This window comes from Dipteris shenzhenensis, chromosome 25, assembly GCF_047967505.1.
Source record: "Dipteris shenzhenensis isolate YYH24624 ecotype China chromosome 25, Dip_SZ_1.0, whole genome shotgun sequence".
Lineage (NCBI taxonomy): Eukaryota > Viridiplantae > Streptophyta > Polypodiopsida > Gleicheniales > Dipteridaceae > Dipteris > Dipteris shenzhenensis.
Window position 1 is genome coordinate 33060793 of NC_141620.1, and position 19551 is coordinate 33080343.

The 19551-nt window shown below is 46.4% G+C and overlaps 1 protein-coding gene across 2 annotated transcripts in view; it reads left to right on the top strand.

The window, feature by feature from the left end:
- The window catches only part of ATXR2 (histone-lysine N-methyltransferase ATXR2), a 198992-nt gene that overhangs the window by 135128 nt on the left and 44313 nt on the right, over positions 1-19551 (top strand). For both annotated transcript variants that reach the window (XM_087396398.1, XM_087396399.1), the window contains exon 13: positions 6813-6889. In XM_087396398.1, the coding sequence (XP_087252524.1) occupies positions 6813-6889 (77 nt within the window). The remainder of the gene's footprint in view (positions 1-6812; positions 6890-19551) is intronic.

Genomic DNA, 19551 nt, shown 5'->3' on the forward strand with positions numbered 1-19551 from the left:
CTCTTTGCCACTGGTCGTCATTTTTTTACATGAATGCCAACAAAACCGACAATCAAATTCCTTAACGAGACCTCCATAAATGTAAAATCTCTCTCTCTCTCTCTCTCAGCACGTGAGGTTTGTGTCCCCCAAACAGGAATGCAAGTACAAGTGTTTTTCAAGGAGAGAGCAAGGAGAATTAAGATTCTTCGTTAGACAAACAAGTTGAAGGGCACAAGGATTTGGATCTCTGAGGAAGTCACCTTAACTCAGCTCAATCAGAGGAGTGTCGAGCTCACCAAAATGAAGGATGCGCGTAAAGCTGGAAAATGGCACGTAAAGTTGAAGGGCACAAGGATTTGGATCTTTGAGGAAGTCACCTTAACTCAGCTCAAGTAGAGGAGTGTCGAGCTCACCAAAATGAAGGATGCATGTAAAGTTGAAGGGCACAAGGATTTGGATCTCTAAGGAAGTCACCTTAACTCAGCTCAAGCAAAGGAGTGTCGAGCTCACCAAACTGAAGGATGCACGTAAAGCTGGAAAATGGGCTGTATATCGAGATGGAACAACATTAATTAGAGATTTCAAATCTAACCTAAATACTCTCACTCTTAAACTGATGTTATGAAGGCCACTTCTATTAGTTTTATAGTCCTAGTATGTATCTGTGTGATATAATAATCGAGCTGAGATGCCATACGCACTCCTTGACCCTTAGGCTTATCTAGATGTTGTAAGTCTTTGTACTTTGTCCCATAGACCTATGAGGTCTCCTGCAGATGTTAATATGACTTTCTTCCTTTCTTTCTTTCTGGGGGAGTGATATTTCAGCGACGGAGTGGAAGAGATTTGAGAGACTGTAGGTGACCATGGGATCTAGGATGATTCGGAGTAAACCCTCAGCCCCCCATCAGATTATACAGGCAGAGTTCGCCATTACCCCTCTCTAGGTTGATGCCATCTTTCAAACAGTGACGTTTCTACACAGAGTTTGGGCCTTACCCTAGTGGAGACTACCGGTTAGAACTAGAGTCCTCTAGGCGACTAGCAGAGAGTGGTGTTGATACGGCATGGTATGCATGGATATCCACATGTTTTGGTAGTCACGGCATTCAAATGGACAGACTTCCCTCCTTCAGTACAGTCTGGATGCACCACCCGAGATGATCCCACGAGATGAGATCAACCGTGTCATACGGTTGGAGCTCTCCACCAAGATCTAGTTCTACCATGATCACTTCTTGAGGATCTTAAAGCACGATGTTGTCATTAGACCTCAGTATCTTGAGGACAGGAGAGTTTCACATGCACTGAGGATCGCCATTGGTCAGTTACGAGTCTCATTACATCAGCTACGGATTGAGGTAGGGAGAGCTGGAGGCATACCCAGAGAGTAGAGGACTTGCACACTATGCGAGATGGGGGAGATCGAGACAGAGGAGCGTTTTCTGTGTGTCTGCCTAGTCTACTATGAGAGCCGGGGACAATATCATTGCCTCTTTCAGGAGGGACATGGCTTTGGTTCACTCACACCATTGATACATTTTTACGATCAGGTCTATGTTGGGCTCTACCTGCTTGAGATGCGCCGACAGAGAGACACACTGATGCAACAGGCCAGAGAGCAGCATGGACTGATGCCATAGGTCACCATCGACAGATCATAGACTTTTGTTATAGACTTCTATGCATCGGAGTTAGCTGCCAGTGTAGCTGAGGGAGAGGAGCTTGATGAGATGAGAGCATCGTGGATCAGTAGTAGGACTGTCCACCGCGATGCGGCCAGACGAGTGACACACACTCCACGTGCGACACAGAGAGAGCCTAGAGTACGCACGATCGAGGTCCGATCTATCTCATCCCTTCTCAGAGGAGACCGCCAGAGACGAGGCATCACCCTTGACGTAGTCCACCGGATCCAGAGATCGAGGAGACCACACCCTCCCCCACGTTGCGATGCAGCTCGACAAACACAGATACAAGAGCTTCTCGCATCTCATTAGAGTGCCACCAGGTTACCTAGATATATGGAACCTGAGCACGTACTAGGAGTGCTAGCCCTGAGCGCCTGACACGCTTGTGTTACTTTGCTACTCTAGTATTTTGCTCACTAGATGAGCATGCTAGCATTTTACCTTTTGCTTTCAGTTTTCAGTTCTTAGCAAGGGTCTTAGTGAACCCTTTGTGTCGGCCCTCCGTGGCTTGTATGAGGTACTTCTTGGATTTGCACTTTGTCTCATAGGCCCGCGAGGCCTCTTGCAGACGTTAATATATCTTTCTTTTTCTTTCTCTCTCTCTCTCTCTACACACACACACACACACACACACACACACACACACACACACACATATATATATATGTATATGTATATATATATATATATATATATATATGTATGTATATATATATATATACGTATACATACATACATACATACATACATACATACATATATGTATATGTATATATGTATGTATGTATGTATGTATGTATGTATGTATACGTATATATATATATATACATACATATATATATATATATATATATATATATATACACATATGTATATATATATATTCTCCCTCAGACACACTAGGCCCCAGAACCAACAGGCTGGAAACCCCCCCAAACCCAAACTCGCAAAATATATTTTATTCAATGAAGGAGATCTGAGTACAAAGCTTCTCAGCTCGTGGTTGGCTGTCACAGGATCCACAGGCTAGAAGAAAACTACAAGGAGATGGAAATTCCCAACATGGCAATTGCCACGTGTCAAATCCCTAGCTACCTACTAGTTACATGCCAATGAATTGATAGCTGTAGAGCCTTCCAAGCGGTTGGTTACATGCTATTGAAAACTCCTTGTAGGCAGCCTTAGCCCCTTAAAAGTAGGGCAATCTACCTTTCTCTTGTACCTGCAACAATCAATTGTAGCATATAACCATGGCACCTATTAATTGTTAGCTCTTGCATGCAAGTAAAATCTCTAGACTAGTCCTAATCTCGGTGGGCGTTCCCACTGGTGCACACAAAATAGAAGCACTTTGGTTGGTCAACCCTCTTTGACCGTGGTTAAGAACCTTGACCGAGGTCAAAATAGTTAACCCTAGTGAAATCTCTCTGATTGTATTAAGCACAAATACTCTGGTTGACCGAAATCAATCCTCCTTGGTCGAATCTTAGACTCCTTGACCGAAGTAAATCTGTGATCAAATAGAGAAACTCTTTGGTCTTGGCAAAACAAATGAAGAACTCTGTGACCATGGTCAAATAAAAGGTTAACTTTGTATTTTACTCAGAATATTTATAACTTGATGACAGGAGTAGGACCTAGGCTTGCATTGGTTAGCAGATGGACATAAGTGCATCCGGCTTGATCGCTAGGACACAAAGATACATCGAGCTGAGTTTTCCTACCACTCAGCCAGGGGCGTGGTGGGTACATCAGGGTGATAGGATGACCAAGCGGTTCTATCAGACTACAAGACCTAGGTCTGCGGGACGCAATTGTGGAGTGTGAGGAGTTGAGCGGTTAGATGCACTTGGACTCCAAGGACATCTTAGAGATGACAACATATTTCTATATAGGAGTTTGTTTCAGGCGAGGAGTCACCCCGTGTATTTGCAACTCGGCACTCGGTTTGGATCCACATTCCGATAATGGTTTCTCAGAGCATGAGGAGACAATTGGAGATGCCTTTCACAGACGAGGAGATTTTGGGAGCCCTCAACCCCCTTCGCCTAGCTTTTCATGAGATTTTTGACTCCGGCTTCCTTTGGGAGTCTTTGAATCGCGGATGGATTTGTTTGATTCCAAAGGTGGGCAATAGCATGGATCTGCACCAGTGGAGACCGATCACTCTATTGGACACCGCATACAAGATCTTGTCCAAGATTTTGAGTTTGCGGTTGCTGCTGGCGGCCTTGTCTAGTGGACATCATCGATGACATGCAAATAGGGGTTGTTTAGGAGCGTAACATCCTGGACAATATCTTCACTTTTTGAGAGACATTGGATTGGGGGCCTAGGAGGAGTCTTAGCCTCTTGATGTCCTTCTCTTGGATTTTGAGATGCTTATGATAGGGTGAAGTGGTCTTTCTTGGAGGGCACCATTTAGAGACTACGTTTTTCAGATAGATGGATCAACAGGATCTCGGCCTTGCATGCAGGGAGCTCTAGTCAGATGCTCATTGATGGCTGTATGTGGTGTTAGAATTATTATTATATTCTAGGCAGTGGCTGATGTAATGTAATGAGTGAGTTAGGGGCACTTTTTCCTCTTAGAGGTTTTTTCCCCTAACCACGGTCTAATCTCTAACTACGGTTAGTGATTAGATAGGGTCTTATCTCTCTCTTTGTACTCTCACTTCAGACACTACAGTTCAGTACACTTTGGGAGTGAACTAAGTTTAGCTCACTCTCCATCTTGCTCACTCTTGCTCTCTTGCATTTTCTCACATTTGGTATCAGAGCACTTCCTTCCCGGAGTTGCTCCCTGCTCCTTGCTCTTCTCCTCCAGCTCCCGCATTTCAGCTCCATTGCCAAGCTGCAACTCCTGTTTGTCTATACAGCTCCATTGCGACTTGTCGTCTGTATAGCCCGTACAACTGTACGGATTCTGTACTAGCTGCCTGTTCCCGTCCGCACACTCGCACATAAATCTGTCCGTACAGTCCGTACGACTGTACGGATTTTCGTGCAAATACCCGCTTAGAGGCTCCACCCATTCAGGTCATTGTATCTGGTCTTTTTAGTCTTGTAGACTCTTCAGTCTTTCAAAGACTCTAATAAACTATGTGTGTCAGATGCGCATAAATGCTTATGGGCATTGGCTTGTTTTGATACATGGGAAGTAGTACTTGGCAAGTTTCAAGGTAAAATACCTGGTTGTCCATTTTCTATTGCCTTGATTTAAGATTGGAAGCAAGTGCTCTCTCGTATCAAATGGTCTCACCATCCTGCTTCTATAGCTTCATCTCTTCGACTAGAAAGCCTTTACTGGAGTGCTGTTTTTTGCTCTCCTCTTGCTGTACAACAACCAATCAGGGTTTACAATCTCATGAAGTTCGGCATCCGGATCATTGATGATGTGGTAGATATTCATGGGCATATTCTCTCTTTTCCGGCAGGTTGTCAACAATACGATTTTGGGATGCATCATAGGTCCATATGGAAAGTTATTGCAGATCTCTTACTCCCTTTTGTTCCGATTCCACCATTGGAAGTAAGAGACAGGCTTCAAGATTGGCATCTTCAGTCTTCAAGTCTAGGCTTATCCTCTCAACCTTTGCATTTATTGACTTCCATACAGGCTTATAGATTGATTTTACCTCCTCCATGGATTGCTATTAATGCAAATTCTCTTTGGCATCTGAATAAGTCTTTATCTTGGTGGAAAGCAAAATTGAAATTGATATGGAAGTTGAAAATGCCATTAAAGCAGAGACTCTTTTTCTGGAGATGCATTGTTGGAATTTTTCCAGTGGGAGTGAAATTGGCTCAAAGAAGGATTGCCTCTCCTCTTTGTCCAAGATGTCATCATACTCCTGAGAGTATTCAGCACTTATTGTGGTTTTGTTCATATTCCAGAGACCTTCTGGACAAGATCCCCTATTTTTTATCTCTCAGATTTCCAGCACACAGGTTCTCGAGGTTTATCTGGATGTTTGGCAGCTTATCAGCTTCTTTGTCCCAGTATTCTATTTTCTTCCATTGGATCAGATACTGGGCATTATGGACCCTCTGGCTTCATCAAAATCATGCATTTTTGAATTCATCTCCTCAGCACCCTTATGAGTTGTTCCGGGCCTCATTGCGGCAGTCCTTAGATGATGCCTTGCATGAGGAGGATTTGGATGTCTCTTGCATTTAGATTTTCTTTTACTGTTTCTGATGGATAGGGCATTGGCTCTTTTTTGGAGCACTGCCTTGTTGTAAAATGGATGTTTCATAATATAATGTTATTAGTTTCACAAAAAAAAAACTGTGTGTGTTCTGGAAAGACCGTAATCATAGAGTCTTTTGAGATCCCACTTCCTCCAAGTTTTACTTCTTCCGGGCGTCATTGAGGCAATCTTTCTTTGATTGCCTACGTGCTCGTCAGATAGATCATACTCTTTTCTTATCTTATAATGAGATTTTCTGATCTTGTAATTGTCAGCCCCTTGTTTGGGAACTGCTCATTGTAATATAAAGCGTGATAGATTTCACCCCCAAAAAAAAATTGTGTGTGTAATGTGTGTTGCGGGTGCACGGGTGTGCACGTGCATGTTTCTTTCCCTTTTAGTTTTGTTCTTCAGGGAAGCTTGTCGATTTGTAATGTTGGATTTAATCTAGTCTTATAAAGTTGTATCTAGCAAATTGAACTTAGCTCCAACTCTATACAAAAATGGTAAAAACCTTAGCTCCAAGTTTTATTTGAAGAAATATAGTTCTAAATGTCAAACATGTCCCTTTTTTGTTTTTTCGATTTGGCAGCCAAACAGCACACATTATGTGGCATAAATCTGATTTAGTAGTAAAACCAAGTAAAAGATTAATCTTACTTTTTATATGAGCATTTGGTTCATGTGACAATTGAGAAAAAATCGCATTTTTGTCATGTTAGATTTGAAGTTATGGCTAGAATTTAAAAATTGCATTTCAAGTAAATTATTCATCATCCACATTTGTTTTATTGTGAATCATTATAAATCATACGAGTCGAGCAATGGTGGTATTTATCCATTGTGTTGGAGACTTTCAATTATTTGTATGGTTTAATTGCCTTCTTGGAGGGGCATACTTTTCTAAGTGAATTTATCTGGAATTTTTCTTGCCACTTTGTTTCAGGGACAGCTTTCTTTCCCTTACAAAGTTGCATAAATCATTCGTGCTGTCCAAATGTCAAAGCCTTTAAGAGGGACGAGGTGAGTCTTTGCATTAAGGAGTTCAAACCAAAGAACATGCTTGTGTGTTGATTTAATTCTGTCATCATGTAGTATGTTCTGTTGATATGATGATCTAGACTAGCGGCTGGCAACAGGAGTACAAGAATCACAAAGTAGAGAGATGATTCTTCGCAAGTTTTTGTTTGCAGCAGTAATGGGTTTACCAAATTCTCTTGCAAATGTTTGTTCAACTGGGCTTGTCATTTTTTGCATCAAATAATGTGTTAGGTGATATTTTGTTCAACTGTTGAGAACGTGAATGCATTTTTCTGGTAGAGAATGGTTTTCAATGAGGGTTTTCAATTATTTGCTAGTAGTCATACACTCATCTTCCCCTTCTGGTTGCCATTCCTGTTACATTTTCATTGCACACTCCTCCCTTTTGATATGGACACATTGGAGGTAAGTTTTATTCTTGTCATGTTGCATCATGAGGCAGGCTGTACTATCTCTGCCATTTCTTAGTCACCAATTCTCCTGTTGCCTTCTTGCTAGCCTAGAACTGAACTTCAATTCCTAGTGACTGCTACCATTTCCTTGTAGGAAGATGGGAAAGCTACTGGTCATTCTACCATACTGTCTGCTTCCGGTAGCCTCAGTTTGAAGCCCTTGTCTCTGTGTCTTAGAGTAAACTCCCTCAGATCAATAACCTAAATTTGCCATGTGATCAGTAGCAGTGTCCTGGTCTGGCAGGTCCACACTCGTTGATTAGACTTGAGCATGGGCTCTTTAATTAACATGCATAGCGGTATATGTAGAGGGCATGATCCAAGATCTTTAGTGTTTTCCAATTATCTCGTGACCAGGGAGAGAATGGTAGCTCTGCCGCACAATACATGGGCTACAGATTTGTTTGCAAGGGCAACAAGTTTGGTGCTCCATCCACTGAAGGATTGAGGCAACCTGCCGCTGTGCCCAAATATTTTTCAAAATTTTCCCAGAGAAAAGAAACTTTCTGTTAAGTTTTTGAAAAAAACCAAACATACAAACCAGCTGTCTGTGTGGCGCTAATCACGGAAGCCATGCAAATAAGAAAATACCAGACTTTTCATAGAGGACCCGGTTCACTGCCTAGGGAATCTTTGAAATAGGGGCCAACAACCAGGTTGGAGAATTCTACAACCAGTGAATACCTCGCTCCACGAAACTGTAGAAGACACCTACAGGCCAAGCCTAGCAAAAACGTGTGTGCCACTTGCCTTAGATCCTATTGTCCATTGCTCCCATGTGTAGATGATCTCTTGCCAAATGGCAGTGAGGATGATTGGGGGACTTGTTGGCCACCCATCCAACAGGTGACCCAAATGTTCCAAGCAGTAATGTTGGACATCGTGTCCCAAATATTGGCCTCTGGAGAGGATACTGGCCACTAGCGGGAAGGAGACACATTCTGAACCTCAATCCGGAGCACCATCTGTCCCTGAATCCTATAGGCTACCGTAAACGTCTCGATCAAGAAGGCATGACCCCCTTCTGTCAGCAAGGCTGCCATGCCCCAAGTGAAGCTCCTTTGCATCCTCTGCATCCTAGCCACGATCCAAAGGGCTCCAATCCAGATCCTCTATGCTATGGGCAGCTGCAAACTCAGTGCGGGATCGTCTGATGTCTCTATTTACACATTGGAGGCTCCTCCCATCTAGTCGCATTTGCTCCAACCATGGGCCAATGGACATTCCAAAAGAAATATGTAATCTTCTGTGGCTGAAGGCTTGTCCACCATAACCGCGACCAAAATATGGAAATCACCTCCTGAGGCGGATGTTGCTCTACCCAGTGCCACTCTCTGGAGTTTGAAGGGGTATAGGCAGCTGCCTTTAGCTGAGGATATCGACTGATATGTGCAGTGTATGAGAAAAAGAGGCACCTTTGTAATTGTCTATGAGTGCCCCATTTTCAAAGGCTAGAACCAGTCTCGGATCCCCTAAACCTCTCGAAAGGCGACAGCCCTCCCATAACCAAAGCCACCAACTTGACATGTGTCCTTTCCCAAAGTGGATGGTGTAGGGTTGATGGACCATCTCTTGCCCCATCTCTTGCCCAGATGACCCTCTACTCTAATTCGCTGCCACTCACGTATCTCTAGGGCGCTATCCCAACTCGAGGTCTCCCTCTATCTCTAGCTGTAGAAAACCTCCCAGGAACACTCTGTAGAAAACTCTCTTGCCTAGACGACTCTCTGCTCTGATTTGCTGCCACTCAAATATCTCTAGGTCCCCATCCCGACTCTAGGTCTCCCTCTATCTCTGGCTGTAGAAAACCTCAGAGGCACACTTGGTAATCATGCGGAGGAAGGCAATAAGGTCTCTATGCATATACTAAATACTCAAGGGCACCTCTATCCTAAAGAGCTGCCATACTAGCTTAAGGGAGTGGTGGCTCTTGGTAAGTATACCCTTCAAGACTCGGGGATGACATCACCTATCTCTAGTGTCCTCATGATCGTCCCTCTCAAGTGCGAGAGGGCTCTCGCAAATGTCTCTGTCTCACGGGGGAGTCAACTCCATGCTCTGAATGAACTAGCCAAGCCATTGTCCTAATGCACCCAACCAATGACCTGGGGTGCTTTGCATCTCTAGCTCAATGATGCCAAGTCCCCCCTCCGTGTGAGATAGGATCACCATCTACCAAGCGATCCTGGCTCTAGTGTAAGTTACGAACCAAGCGCCTAACTTGCCCCAGGAAACCCTTGTGGAAACTAGTAGGAGGGTATGTACCAAGCTGTGGATGGGAGGATTTGATTGGCCATGAGAGCCGCCCTGCTAAGGAGAATTTGGCTGAGCTCCAATACGGTAGCTTGCATTGTACACTCTCCTGCACAAGGGGTATCTGTTGCTCAGCTGAAATGCCAATGCCCACCTGATAATCTTAGTGCCTCGCTGTGTGACCACGCGGGATCCAGTGGAAACTGAGAGCGATCTTTTAAATCTTCTCAGTCACTGTTAAGGAAGTTGATGGATTTGGTCCAGTTGATCCTAGCTTTGGATGCCAGAGAGTGCATCTCAAGGGCTCACTAGACTCCCTCAAGCTAATGTACTAAGGCCATTTTATGATAGGACTAGAATTTAGATATATGCTATAATAACCTCGAGCTGAGATGCCATGTGCACTCCTTGACTCTCTAGTTTATCCAGATGTTGCAATTCATTTTGACATTTTGCATTTTGTCCCATAGGCCCGTGAGGCCCCCCACGGATGTTAATATGACTTTCTTTCTTTCTTTCTAGACTCGCTATTGTGCCTTCCAAGAAATTGATGCGTCTTCTGCCAACTTTGAGTCAAGTAACTCCCCTTCTCGAATCACGAGGCACATCCCTCTGCTTGAGAGCATAGAAAATATCTCGGAGCCTTTGCCACAAAAAGGAATAGGAATGCATCAAGAGGGCAGCCCTAGCGCATGGAGCAAGAAAGAGAAACAGCCTCCCCCGCATGACCTTTAATAAGCATTTGGGTCGCATGATGCTAAGTATACAGGATAGACACCCCTAGAATCCATTTGTCTAAGAAACCCATCCTCCACATGGTGCTCTTCAAAAAAGGCCACTCCACCTTGTCGCAAACCTTCTGGAAATCCGAGAGGAGGACTTTGATAGGCTGAGACTCCTCTCGAGCCCAATCCATTGCATCCCAAAAGGTGAAGGTATTGTCGAGGATACTATGTTCCTGAACATATGTTGTAGGCACTATCTAGAAAGGTGATTGGGTGCCACCGTTGAGTGTTTGAGCAGTCTCCCCCTTTCAAGATTGAACAAATCCAGCCCCGACTGACTTATTAGGGGGGGTGAACAAGATCTCTTAGAAGGCCAACCGCAAGGGAGTATGGATGTACTGGCAGTCGATTCCTTTTGTGGTAGGAGAGCCTTAAGGACATTCAAGAGCTTCTCATCTTTGTACGAGGCATCCACCTTTTGGCTCATGATTGGGCATCCATCCACCTTTGTACAAGGCATCCACCTTTTGGCTCATGATTGGGGAGAGCATTGATGGAGTGTGTGTCTAGACTGTCTCCCTAGTTGCAAGGACCTCCGAGGGCTCCTCCTTAGACATGAATAATTGTCGATGGAAGGTCGTCTCTAGTGAGGGTCGAAGTGGATTTGGTTGGTCTCATCATGCAAACATTGTAATTGAGTCCTGAGTGCTGGCCAGTGGTTTTAAAAAACTGCCTGGTAGTCTTGTGCCCCTATTGGGACCAACATGCCCTAGAGGAGTGATAAGAGAAGTTTGCCTTGTGGATCTCAATGGTCTAGAGGTCTAGCCGTGCACTCTCACACCTATTTGCAAGCCACTGAGAGGTCGGGTTTCCCTCTTTGAATCACCATCATGGCTGGTTGGCTCTGGTTAATGCAATGCACCCCCACAATCGTGGAGATGTACTGATGTGTAGCCAGTGATGGAGTGCTTGCGACTATCTGTAGGTGCTCCCTATCTTGGTCTCCGGGCAATGAATGTGCTCCTGACCTAGGCTATTGTAACTCCTACGGGTCGTGTTGCAGGCTTGAACATGGCTGGGAGGCTGCTCAATGTGATCTGCATGTCCGTCCGCTGACAAGTGCGGCATGTCTCACGATTTGGATCTCTGCTGCGCCTGCTATCAATGGCTGCGAGGCTCATGTGATCTGATTGGAAGAACTCCGTGATCTTGCTCTGTCGGGCCATGTGCCTGAAGACTGCCTCTGCGTCTTGAGTAAGTGCGCCCTGTGGTAGACCGCCTCATGGATGAAGGCAGCGAGGCATCCCGAGTCTGGGTATGAGAGAAGTCTGGATAGTGGCCCAAAGCCGGCCCTAAAAAGGCAATGGTATCGACCGCGGATCTCGTGGTACACAGGGCATTTGAATGCAAAGTGCTCCTCCGACTCCACCTCCTGCCGATCACATAATGTGTATAGGCGTCTCTCCTTGGGTATCCCGGGCCTTAGGAGGGTAGATACCTAAAGTACTTCGAGGTGTCTTGAAGAAATTTGAGACTATAGGCATAATTGAACCATGGTGGTCATAATATATAAGGGTTCCTCGTTGGACGTTAGATAGACTGCAAACCTTTACTTTGGTATTAGGAGGGAGTGTCATGACAAGAGAATTCACTAATCTATGATTAGTAGACATTAAAACATTATTATATATTATGCGCCAAAGGTGTAACATGTATTTGTATTTATGATGGACACTGACCCATTTGTTATGGCGGTGATCATCTCAGTAGATAGGACTAGTCGAGCTGGAGCCACTGCTTCAAACGGCATCGAGTTTGGACATGTGACACTTATTCTATTAATAAAAATGTGCATACACCTATCTAGGTCCTAGGGGCAATAGGAAGGGAAGGGTGCATTAAGGTGCATTGAATGGTCGATGAATGGGTCATAGGATAAGGATAGGCGTAAATGGGAAGACGAAACTTGAGTGATTTAAAGGGACAATAATGAAAGGCTATCACCCTTTCATTGTGACTCTCACGTAGCATTCTCTTTACCATATTGCATTCGCCATCTCTCTCCAACCTTGCATGTAGGTCGAAATAGAAACAAGTACTCTCACGAGGGCGCTCTTTCCCATTGAAGGGCAAATTGGCATTCAAATTATGCATGCATTGCACACATTTGCATTCTCGAGAAGGTTGGTTCACAAAGGCTATGGCAATTGCTTCATCTAGCGTGTTCGCATACTGAGCCCGAACTTCCATCGTGATCCGATCGTTCAATCTGAAGATAAAATCTTGTAACTGCACCGACTAAGGTAGGGGTTCATAAACTTTCATTACACTTTCTCTAAACTTATCAGTGTATTCAGCCACTGATAAATTTCTCTGATGAAGGTTTCTATACTGATCCCAAGCTCGGGATGCTTCGTCACTAGGTAAGAAGTGTTTTCTAAATTCTTGCTTGAACCCCTCCCAAGTAGTGGATGCCACTCCATCCTTCTGCTATTTTATCCACCAAATCACAACGATCATCACACAACCTGCGCTCTGATACCAAATGAAACGACCAACATAATTAGCCATCGAAGTGAAATGCAGAAATATTGTTTCGCCTTTTAATCACGGGAGATGGCACTCAGATAATCCTCCCAACCAATCTTCGTGATAGCGAGCTCAATACTCAGTCATACGTTAATTCTCCTGCAAGTTGTAGCGCCCTACCACTTGTACTCTATTCACCCGCGGCGGTGTCAAGGATGCGGCATTGAAGCTCCACAATGGCCAAGTAAAAGATCACGAGGGGCTATGGACTGAGTTTATCGCATATGGGATTGTTGTCCTAGCCTTGATCTTAGCAAAGCTTTTCAATGACGCAGTTTGCCTTGGCTTCCCACACACGTGGACCCTTAATACTATCACACCATTCACAAGGCAAGAGATCCCATGATCCCGAAAAACTACAGGACCATTATGATTGGGCATGTCATGTCCAAGATCTATGCATCAATACTAAACACAAGTTTGCAGAGATGAAGGGACTTAAAGCCGAAGGCAAGGCAAGATTTCGGCACGACCATGGGACCATGGATCACGTAATTGCACTCAGGGGTGTCATAGAGGAGGCCAAATCACAGAAGTAGAGAGTATAATGTTGCTTTGTGGATTTCCATAAAACCTTTGACACGGTCCCACGAGCTTGCCTCATCAGACGCTTGTAGATGTTGGGGTATGACCAAATACTTCTGCTTCTAAAAGCGGTCTTATGCACATCCTCGGCTCTAATACGGATCTGATGGTAGCCACACTTAAGATCTATCTTGCTTGAAATTATGGCTCTATGTAATGCATCTAGCAAGTCGCCGATCCGAGCCATCGGATACCTATGCTTAACAATGATATTATTCAGTGCTCTGTAATCTATACAAAGGCGAAAAGTATTATCTTTCTTTTCTTCAATATCACTGGCGAAGCAAAAGGAGAGAAACTGGGCTGGATCTACCCCAGCTTGAGGTATTCTTCCAGTTGTCTTTGCACCTCCGCTTCTTTTGTAAAACTTAACCTATATGGAGATCTATTTACAGGTTCTTCCCGCGGGATTAGTTCAATCTTATGTTGAACATTCCACTTTGGAAGTAACTCATAGGGCAACTCATCCCTACAACAGTCAGAGAACTCTTATGCTATTTGATCAGGAGCTTGGCCATCTTCCCATCTTGGGCAACATCAATGTCGGCTCTACCGATGCTGTACAAAGAAACAAAAACTCTTCTTGAGTTTTTAGAACTTCCATTATAGAAACCAATGGTCCCTGAGGTGTACCCTTTTCACCTCGTAAGACATACAACACATCATTCATTTTGAATTGATAAATTTTCTTTTCCAATCTATGGTTGGATTCTTCCTAGAATGCCAAGCCTTACTGAGGGCTATATCTACGTGAGCAAGCTTTGTTATTTCGAAAACCAAGCTTCTCTGCATAGTCCTGAATTCGAAGTTCCAACTGAGTAACTCTTTGGTCCCATACTTCAGTTGAACTTCCATCTACCATCCTGACTGTACATGCATAGTCAGATGGGCTAGTCTTTAATTTCAGCCTCTTTACAAGCATGGAGTTAATTACATTGTGCGTTGACGCTGAGTCAAACAACACAATGACGTCATGATTGCCTACTGGCCCCTTCATCTTAATTAACTCCGTATCGTTAAAGGTTGTATATCCCGTTGCTGTGTTGTTTGACCCCAATGATGCTCATGATCTTCTCTGTCCATCCAGCACGTGTCCAAAATCGCCCTGAGACTCTCTCATAGAGTGCCATAACAGCCCATATGATCTCATCACGAACACTTAAGAATAGTGTTCAGTACTTTGAGGAAAACCAATCTGTATGTAAATGAAAAGAAAATTGTGCTGTGCATGGTGAGAATTGAATATTTAGGGTTCATTATTACTCCTGAGGGGATGGAAATGGATCCAATGAAAGTGGTTGCGATACTGACTTGGCCTATCCCTCAGAGTTTGATCACTTTTAGCGACCATTCTTGGTATTTGTCCAATTTTATTGAAGGCATATCAAAGGATATTTCGAGATAGTATCACCATTGACTAATCTAACCTCAGATAAAGTACATTTTATATGGGGACAGAATCAACAAGAAAGTTTTAACGCCATAAAACAAGTTGTGGTCTCAGGACTAGTGTTAAAAATAGTTGATCCCCAAAAACCTTTTTTCCCTACGCTGCTGCTGCTCCCCGCTCCTCCTGCTCCCCTCCTCACTGCTGCTCTCCTCGCTGCTGCTCTCCCCGCTCTCTGCTGCTCTTGCTGCTCCTCCTGCTCCCCTCCTCGCTGTCCCCTCCCTTCCCTCCTGCTGCTCCTCCTCCCTGCTGCTGCTCCTCTCCCCGCTCCCTGCTGCCTCTCTCCCCGCTCCCTGCTGCTTCTCCTCGCTACCCCCTCCCCTCCTTCCTCGCTGCCCCTTCCTACCTGCCCTCTCCCCTACTCTGCCCCTTCCCCCGCGCTGCAGCCTCCCCCCCTGCGCTGCAGCCTCCCCCCCCCCCCGCGCGCCTGCTGCTGCACCCCCTGCGCAGCAGCCTCCCCCCGCGCCTGCTGCTGCTCTCCTTGCGCAGCAGCCTGCTGCTCCTCCCCCCCCGCGCCTGCTGCTGCTACCCCTGCGCAGCAGCCTGCTGCTCCCCCCCCGCGCCTGCTGCTGCTCCCCCTGCGCAGCAGCCTGCTGCTCCCCCCCCGCACCTGCTGCTGCTCCCCCCCCGCTGCAGGCTGCTGCTCCCCCCCCGCTCCTGCTGCTGCTTCCCCCCGGCTGCAGCCTGCTGCTGCTTCTCCTCCCTTCTCCTTCCCCTTCCCTTCTCCTCGCTTCGTTTCTTCTTCTCTCTCCCTTCTCCTTCATCCTCTCCTTCTTCTGGATTACCCCTATTTTCTTATAGGGGTCTCCTGGGATTCAGGAAAGCGGACGGAGTTTTTATTTTTGTGTTTGAATCGGCCAACACACCTCGATTGACGAATGGGTTCCCATTCAGTCAATCCGTCTCCGCTCACACCGGCCGCGAGAACTGTAATTTTTTCAAAAGACGAGCTACAGCAGTTGCAAAAGGATTTCGAACATGAGTGTTCCACGACTTTCTTCGCACGCATTCATGGCTCACACCCCTCCAGGTCACAAGCTAGAGATTGGATGCTGTCAGCGCTTCCTCAGGACCTCGCCCCCCACCTCAAGGATGTTCGTTTGTTGGGACGGGGTTTCTTTCAGGTGTGCCTAGATTCCCCGGACGTCACGAGAGACCTGCTACAGGCCGGGTTTCTACTTCTAGGCTACAGGAGGATCTTTTTGTTTCCTTTTCAACTGGGATTTGACCCGGTTGAAGAGGACAAGCAGGGAGTTTCTGTTTTCATCAGGTTCCCTGGTCTTCCCTCAGTCTATCACCGGCTTCTTTCAGTTATTGGCGAGAGGTTTGGTGTGGTGGCAGAGATCCCCCCTCTCCCTGGCGAGCCCTCTTCGGCTGCTGAGGCGGTCAGGATGGACGGGGTACCCAGGGTTAGGGTCATTGTCCAGGACCCCAGTATTTCAGATGATCATATCATGCTACAGCGACCTGATGGGTCTTTTTTCCGCCAGAGATTTGAGGTTGCAGGTCGGCAGGACCAGTGCAGGATTTGCAGATCCTCGGGGCACTTCGCCAAAGATTGCCCAAAGAAGAAAAAGAGGCCCACAAAGCAACCAGCTCGTACTCGCTTACGACAGAGAGCTGGAGCAGGACCGACCGCTCCACAGATACGGCCTCAGACTCGGGCTCCCCCCTCTCCTAGGGCTACTCGAGTCCCTTCAGCACCCCACCCCACCTCTGGCCCACGGTGGGTTCCGGTCGCGGCTAGGCCCTCTACTCTAGTTCACTCCTCCACCTCTTCGGAGGCTACCCCCTTGGAGCCTCAGGAGGAGACTACTGTTCAGGAGCCTTGTTCGACTCCACCCTTGGATCAGGCTGTACCTTCCTCAGCAGCGCAGGTAGTTGGCACCTCGTCTGCACCACTTGTTGATCAGGATCCAGTACAGGTGCCTCCCTCTTTCGACAGAGGGAAGGGGGTTTTACATTCTCTTCCTGCTTCGGTAGGAATCCTTCGTACCCCCTCCCCAGGACTGGCTCAGCGGAACTCTTTTTCCGCTTTGGAGGACCTCCCTTGCCTCCCAGATGATGATTTTGTACCCTCTACTTTTGGAGAGCCAGTTATCGGCATCCCTGTTGAGAGATCATTCTCTCTCTCACCTGTGGATTTTCCTCCCCTCGGACCTCGTGTGTATGGCAGGAGGTCTGCTCCGGTAGAGGCTTCTGTTTCCGCCACCAGGTCGGGTAAGATATTCCAACCCACTTCCTCCCGCCGATGAGGATAGCCAGTTGGAATATACAGGGATTGGGCGGCATCCCTCATCGCCGTCGCAGACAGCTGATCAGGAATCAGCTCCATCCAGGTGTTTCAGGTGGTTCCCTAGACATTCTTTTTCTTCAGGAACACAAACTGGATTTCAGAGATTGCTCCAAGTCAGGTAAGCTGCTTTCAGGCCGGACTTTTTGGCTTCCTGCCTTGGGAACCAGAGGAGGTACATGCATTTCAGTTTCAGACTCTATTCTCCCTCTGGTCATTGGACACGGTACCATAACCCCCTCCAGGGCACAGTGGGTTTTACTTCTGATTGACGGATGTAAGGTTGGTTTCCTCAACCTTTATGCTCCAAACAACAGAGGGGACCGTGTTTTGTTTTGGAAAGAGTTGCTCTCGTGGGCTGACATTGCGGATTCTTGGATTATTGGAGGTGACTTCAACATGGTTGAGGCACCTTCTGATAAGAAAGGGGGCAGAGAAGGTGGTATCCACTCCCTTGAGAGAGCAGCCTGGGATGCCTTCTTGTTCAGGTTTAGTGGCAGAGATGCTTGGTCAGATGATGCATTTCTTGTTCAGTCTCAGTCACTTTTGTTTTCATGGTCGAACCATAGGGTGCAGATGCCTATCCATGCTCGGATTGACAGATTCTATGTGGATGACTGGGCTCTTGATAGAGGGGGGACAGTTTGCATTGCACCCGGTGTTTCCACTTCAGACCATTTTCCGGTAATTTTGTCCATTTCAGAGCCTCATCTGAGAGGACGGTCTCACAGTATCAGGATCCCAGACGCCTTATACATGGATGAGACTCTCACAGAGGTAGTGTTGGAGATCTGGGTTTCTCATATGCAGGGGGGGGTGGCCGGTCCTTCACATGTGGCCACAGCACTTGACAGTATCAGCGACTTCTATCACTCAGTTGCTAGTGCTCGACGAGATGAGGTACTCAGGCGAGAGATCGGTATCCGCCGGCAGTTGGCAGCCCTTCAGAGGGAGGAGCAGAAACGACCATCAGATGCTTGGGTACAGGAGCGCCTTGCTGCCGCAAGGGCTCACTTGCAGACCTTGCTTGATCAGAGAGCAGAGTATGCCTTCCATGCACGGGAGTCCTTTTGGATACAAATGGGAGGGAGAGTCAATAAACATTTTTTCTCTACACTTGGCCCCAGACATAGTAGAGAGAGTGTCAGGCAGCTTATTGACTCTGACGGCGTTTTGCAGTCCCATCCGGAAACCGTCATGCATTTAGCGACAGATTTTTATACCTCCCTTCTTTCCGCAGATCCGAACTCACAGGCCAGAGAGGCGGCTAGAGGTGAAGTTTGGCAGAGTTTACCTGTGTTGGTCACCCCAGAGATGTTATGCTCACTTGATGCACGCTTTACCAACACAGAATTCAAGGCTGCTCTTTCTGCCCTTCATAAGGGCAAATGCCCTGGTTCTGATGGTCTTACTCCTCCTTTTTTTATAGCCTTTTGGGATATGATAGGTGATCATATTACTTCAGCCCTGCAGGGCATTTGGGACTCGGGTGAGATGCCTGACTCATTGACCGAGGGACTCATTCACCTTATCCCGAAAGGTGGCAACAGGAATTTTGTATCCCATTGGAGACCCATCACTCTTTTGGGCACACTTTACAAAATCCTTGCCAAGGCGATCAGCGTCCGACTACAGCCCCTTCTTCCAGACCTGATCCATGATACTCAGACAGGCTTTGTGCATGGCAGGAGCATTTTTGATAATATCTTTTCCTTTTGGGAAGCCACAGAGTGGGCTATGCAGAGTGGGCAGAGGCTAGCAGTTTTACTCTTGGACTTCGAGAAAGCCTATGACAGAGTAGATTGGGGTTTTCTTGAGGGCACTCTTTTACGGTTTGGATTTTCAGATGCTTGGATCAGAGGTGTGGCCTCCCTTTACAGATCAGCCCACAGCCAGGTTTTGATTGGTGGGGTAAGGGGTGACAGGTTTCAGATTTCCAGATCTGTTCGTCAGGGATGCCCTTTAGCCCCCTTCCTCTTTCTTTTTGTGGCAGAAGCTATGAGTATCTTCCTTAGATCTCAGGCTGAGCTTTTTGGGCTGAGACTGCCCTTGAGACAGGAGCAGGAGCTTTTTGACTGTGAGTTGGCTGATGACACTGCTATTTTTATTCAGGCCTCCTTGCAGTCACTTGTTTCTTTCCGGACAGCCTTGGATATTTTTTGCTCAGCTGCAGGGGCACACATTAACTGGCATAAATCCTTTGGCTTTTGGATCAGTGATGAGGACACTCCAGCCTGGGGTGTTGACATTGGTTTTTCCTGGGTTCAGAGGGGTGTTCCTATCAGGTATTTGGGATGCCA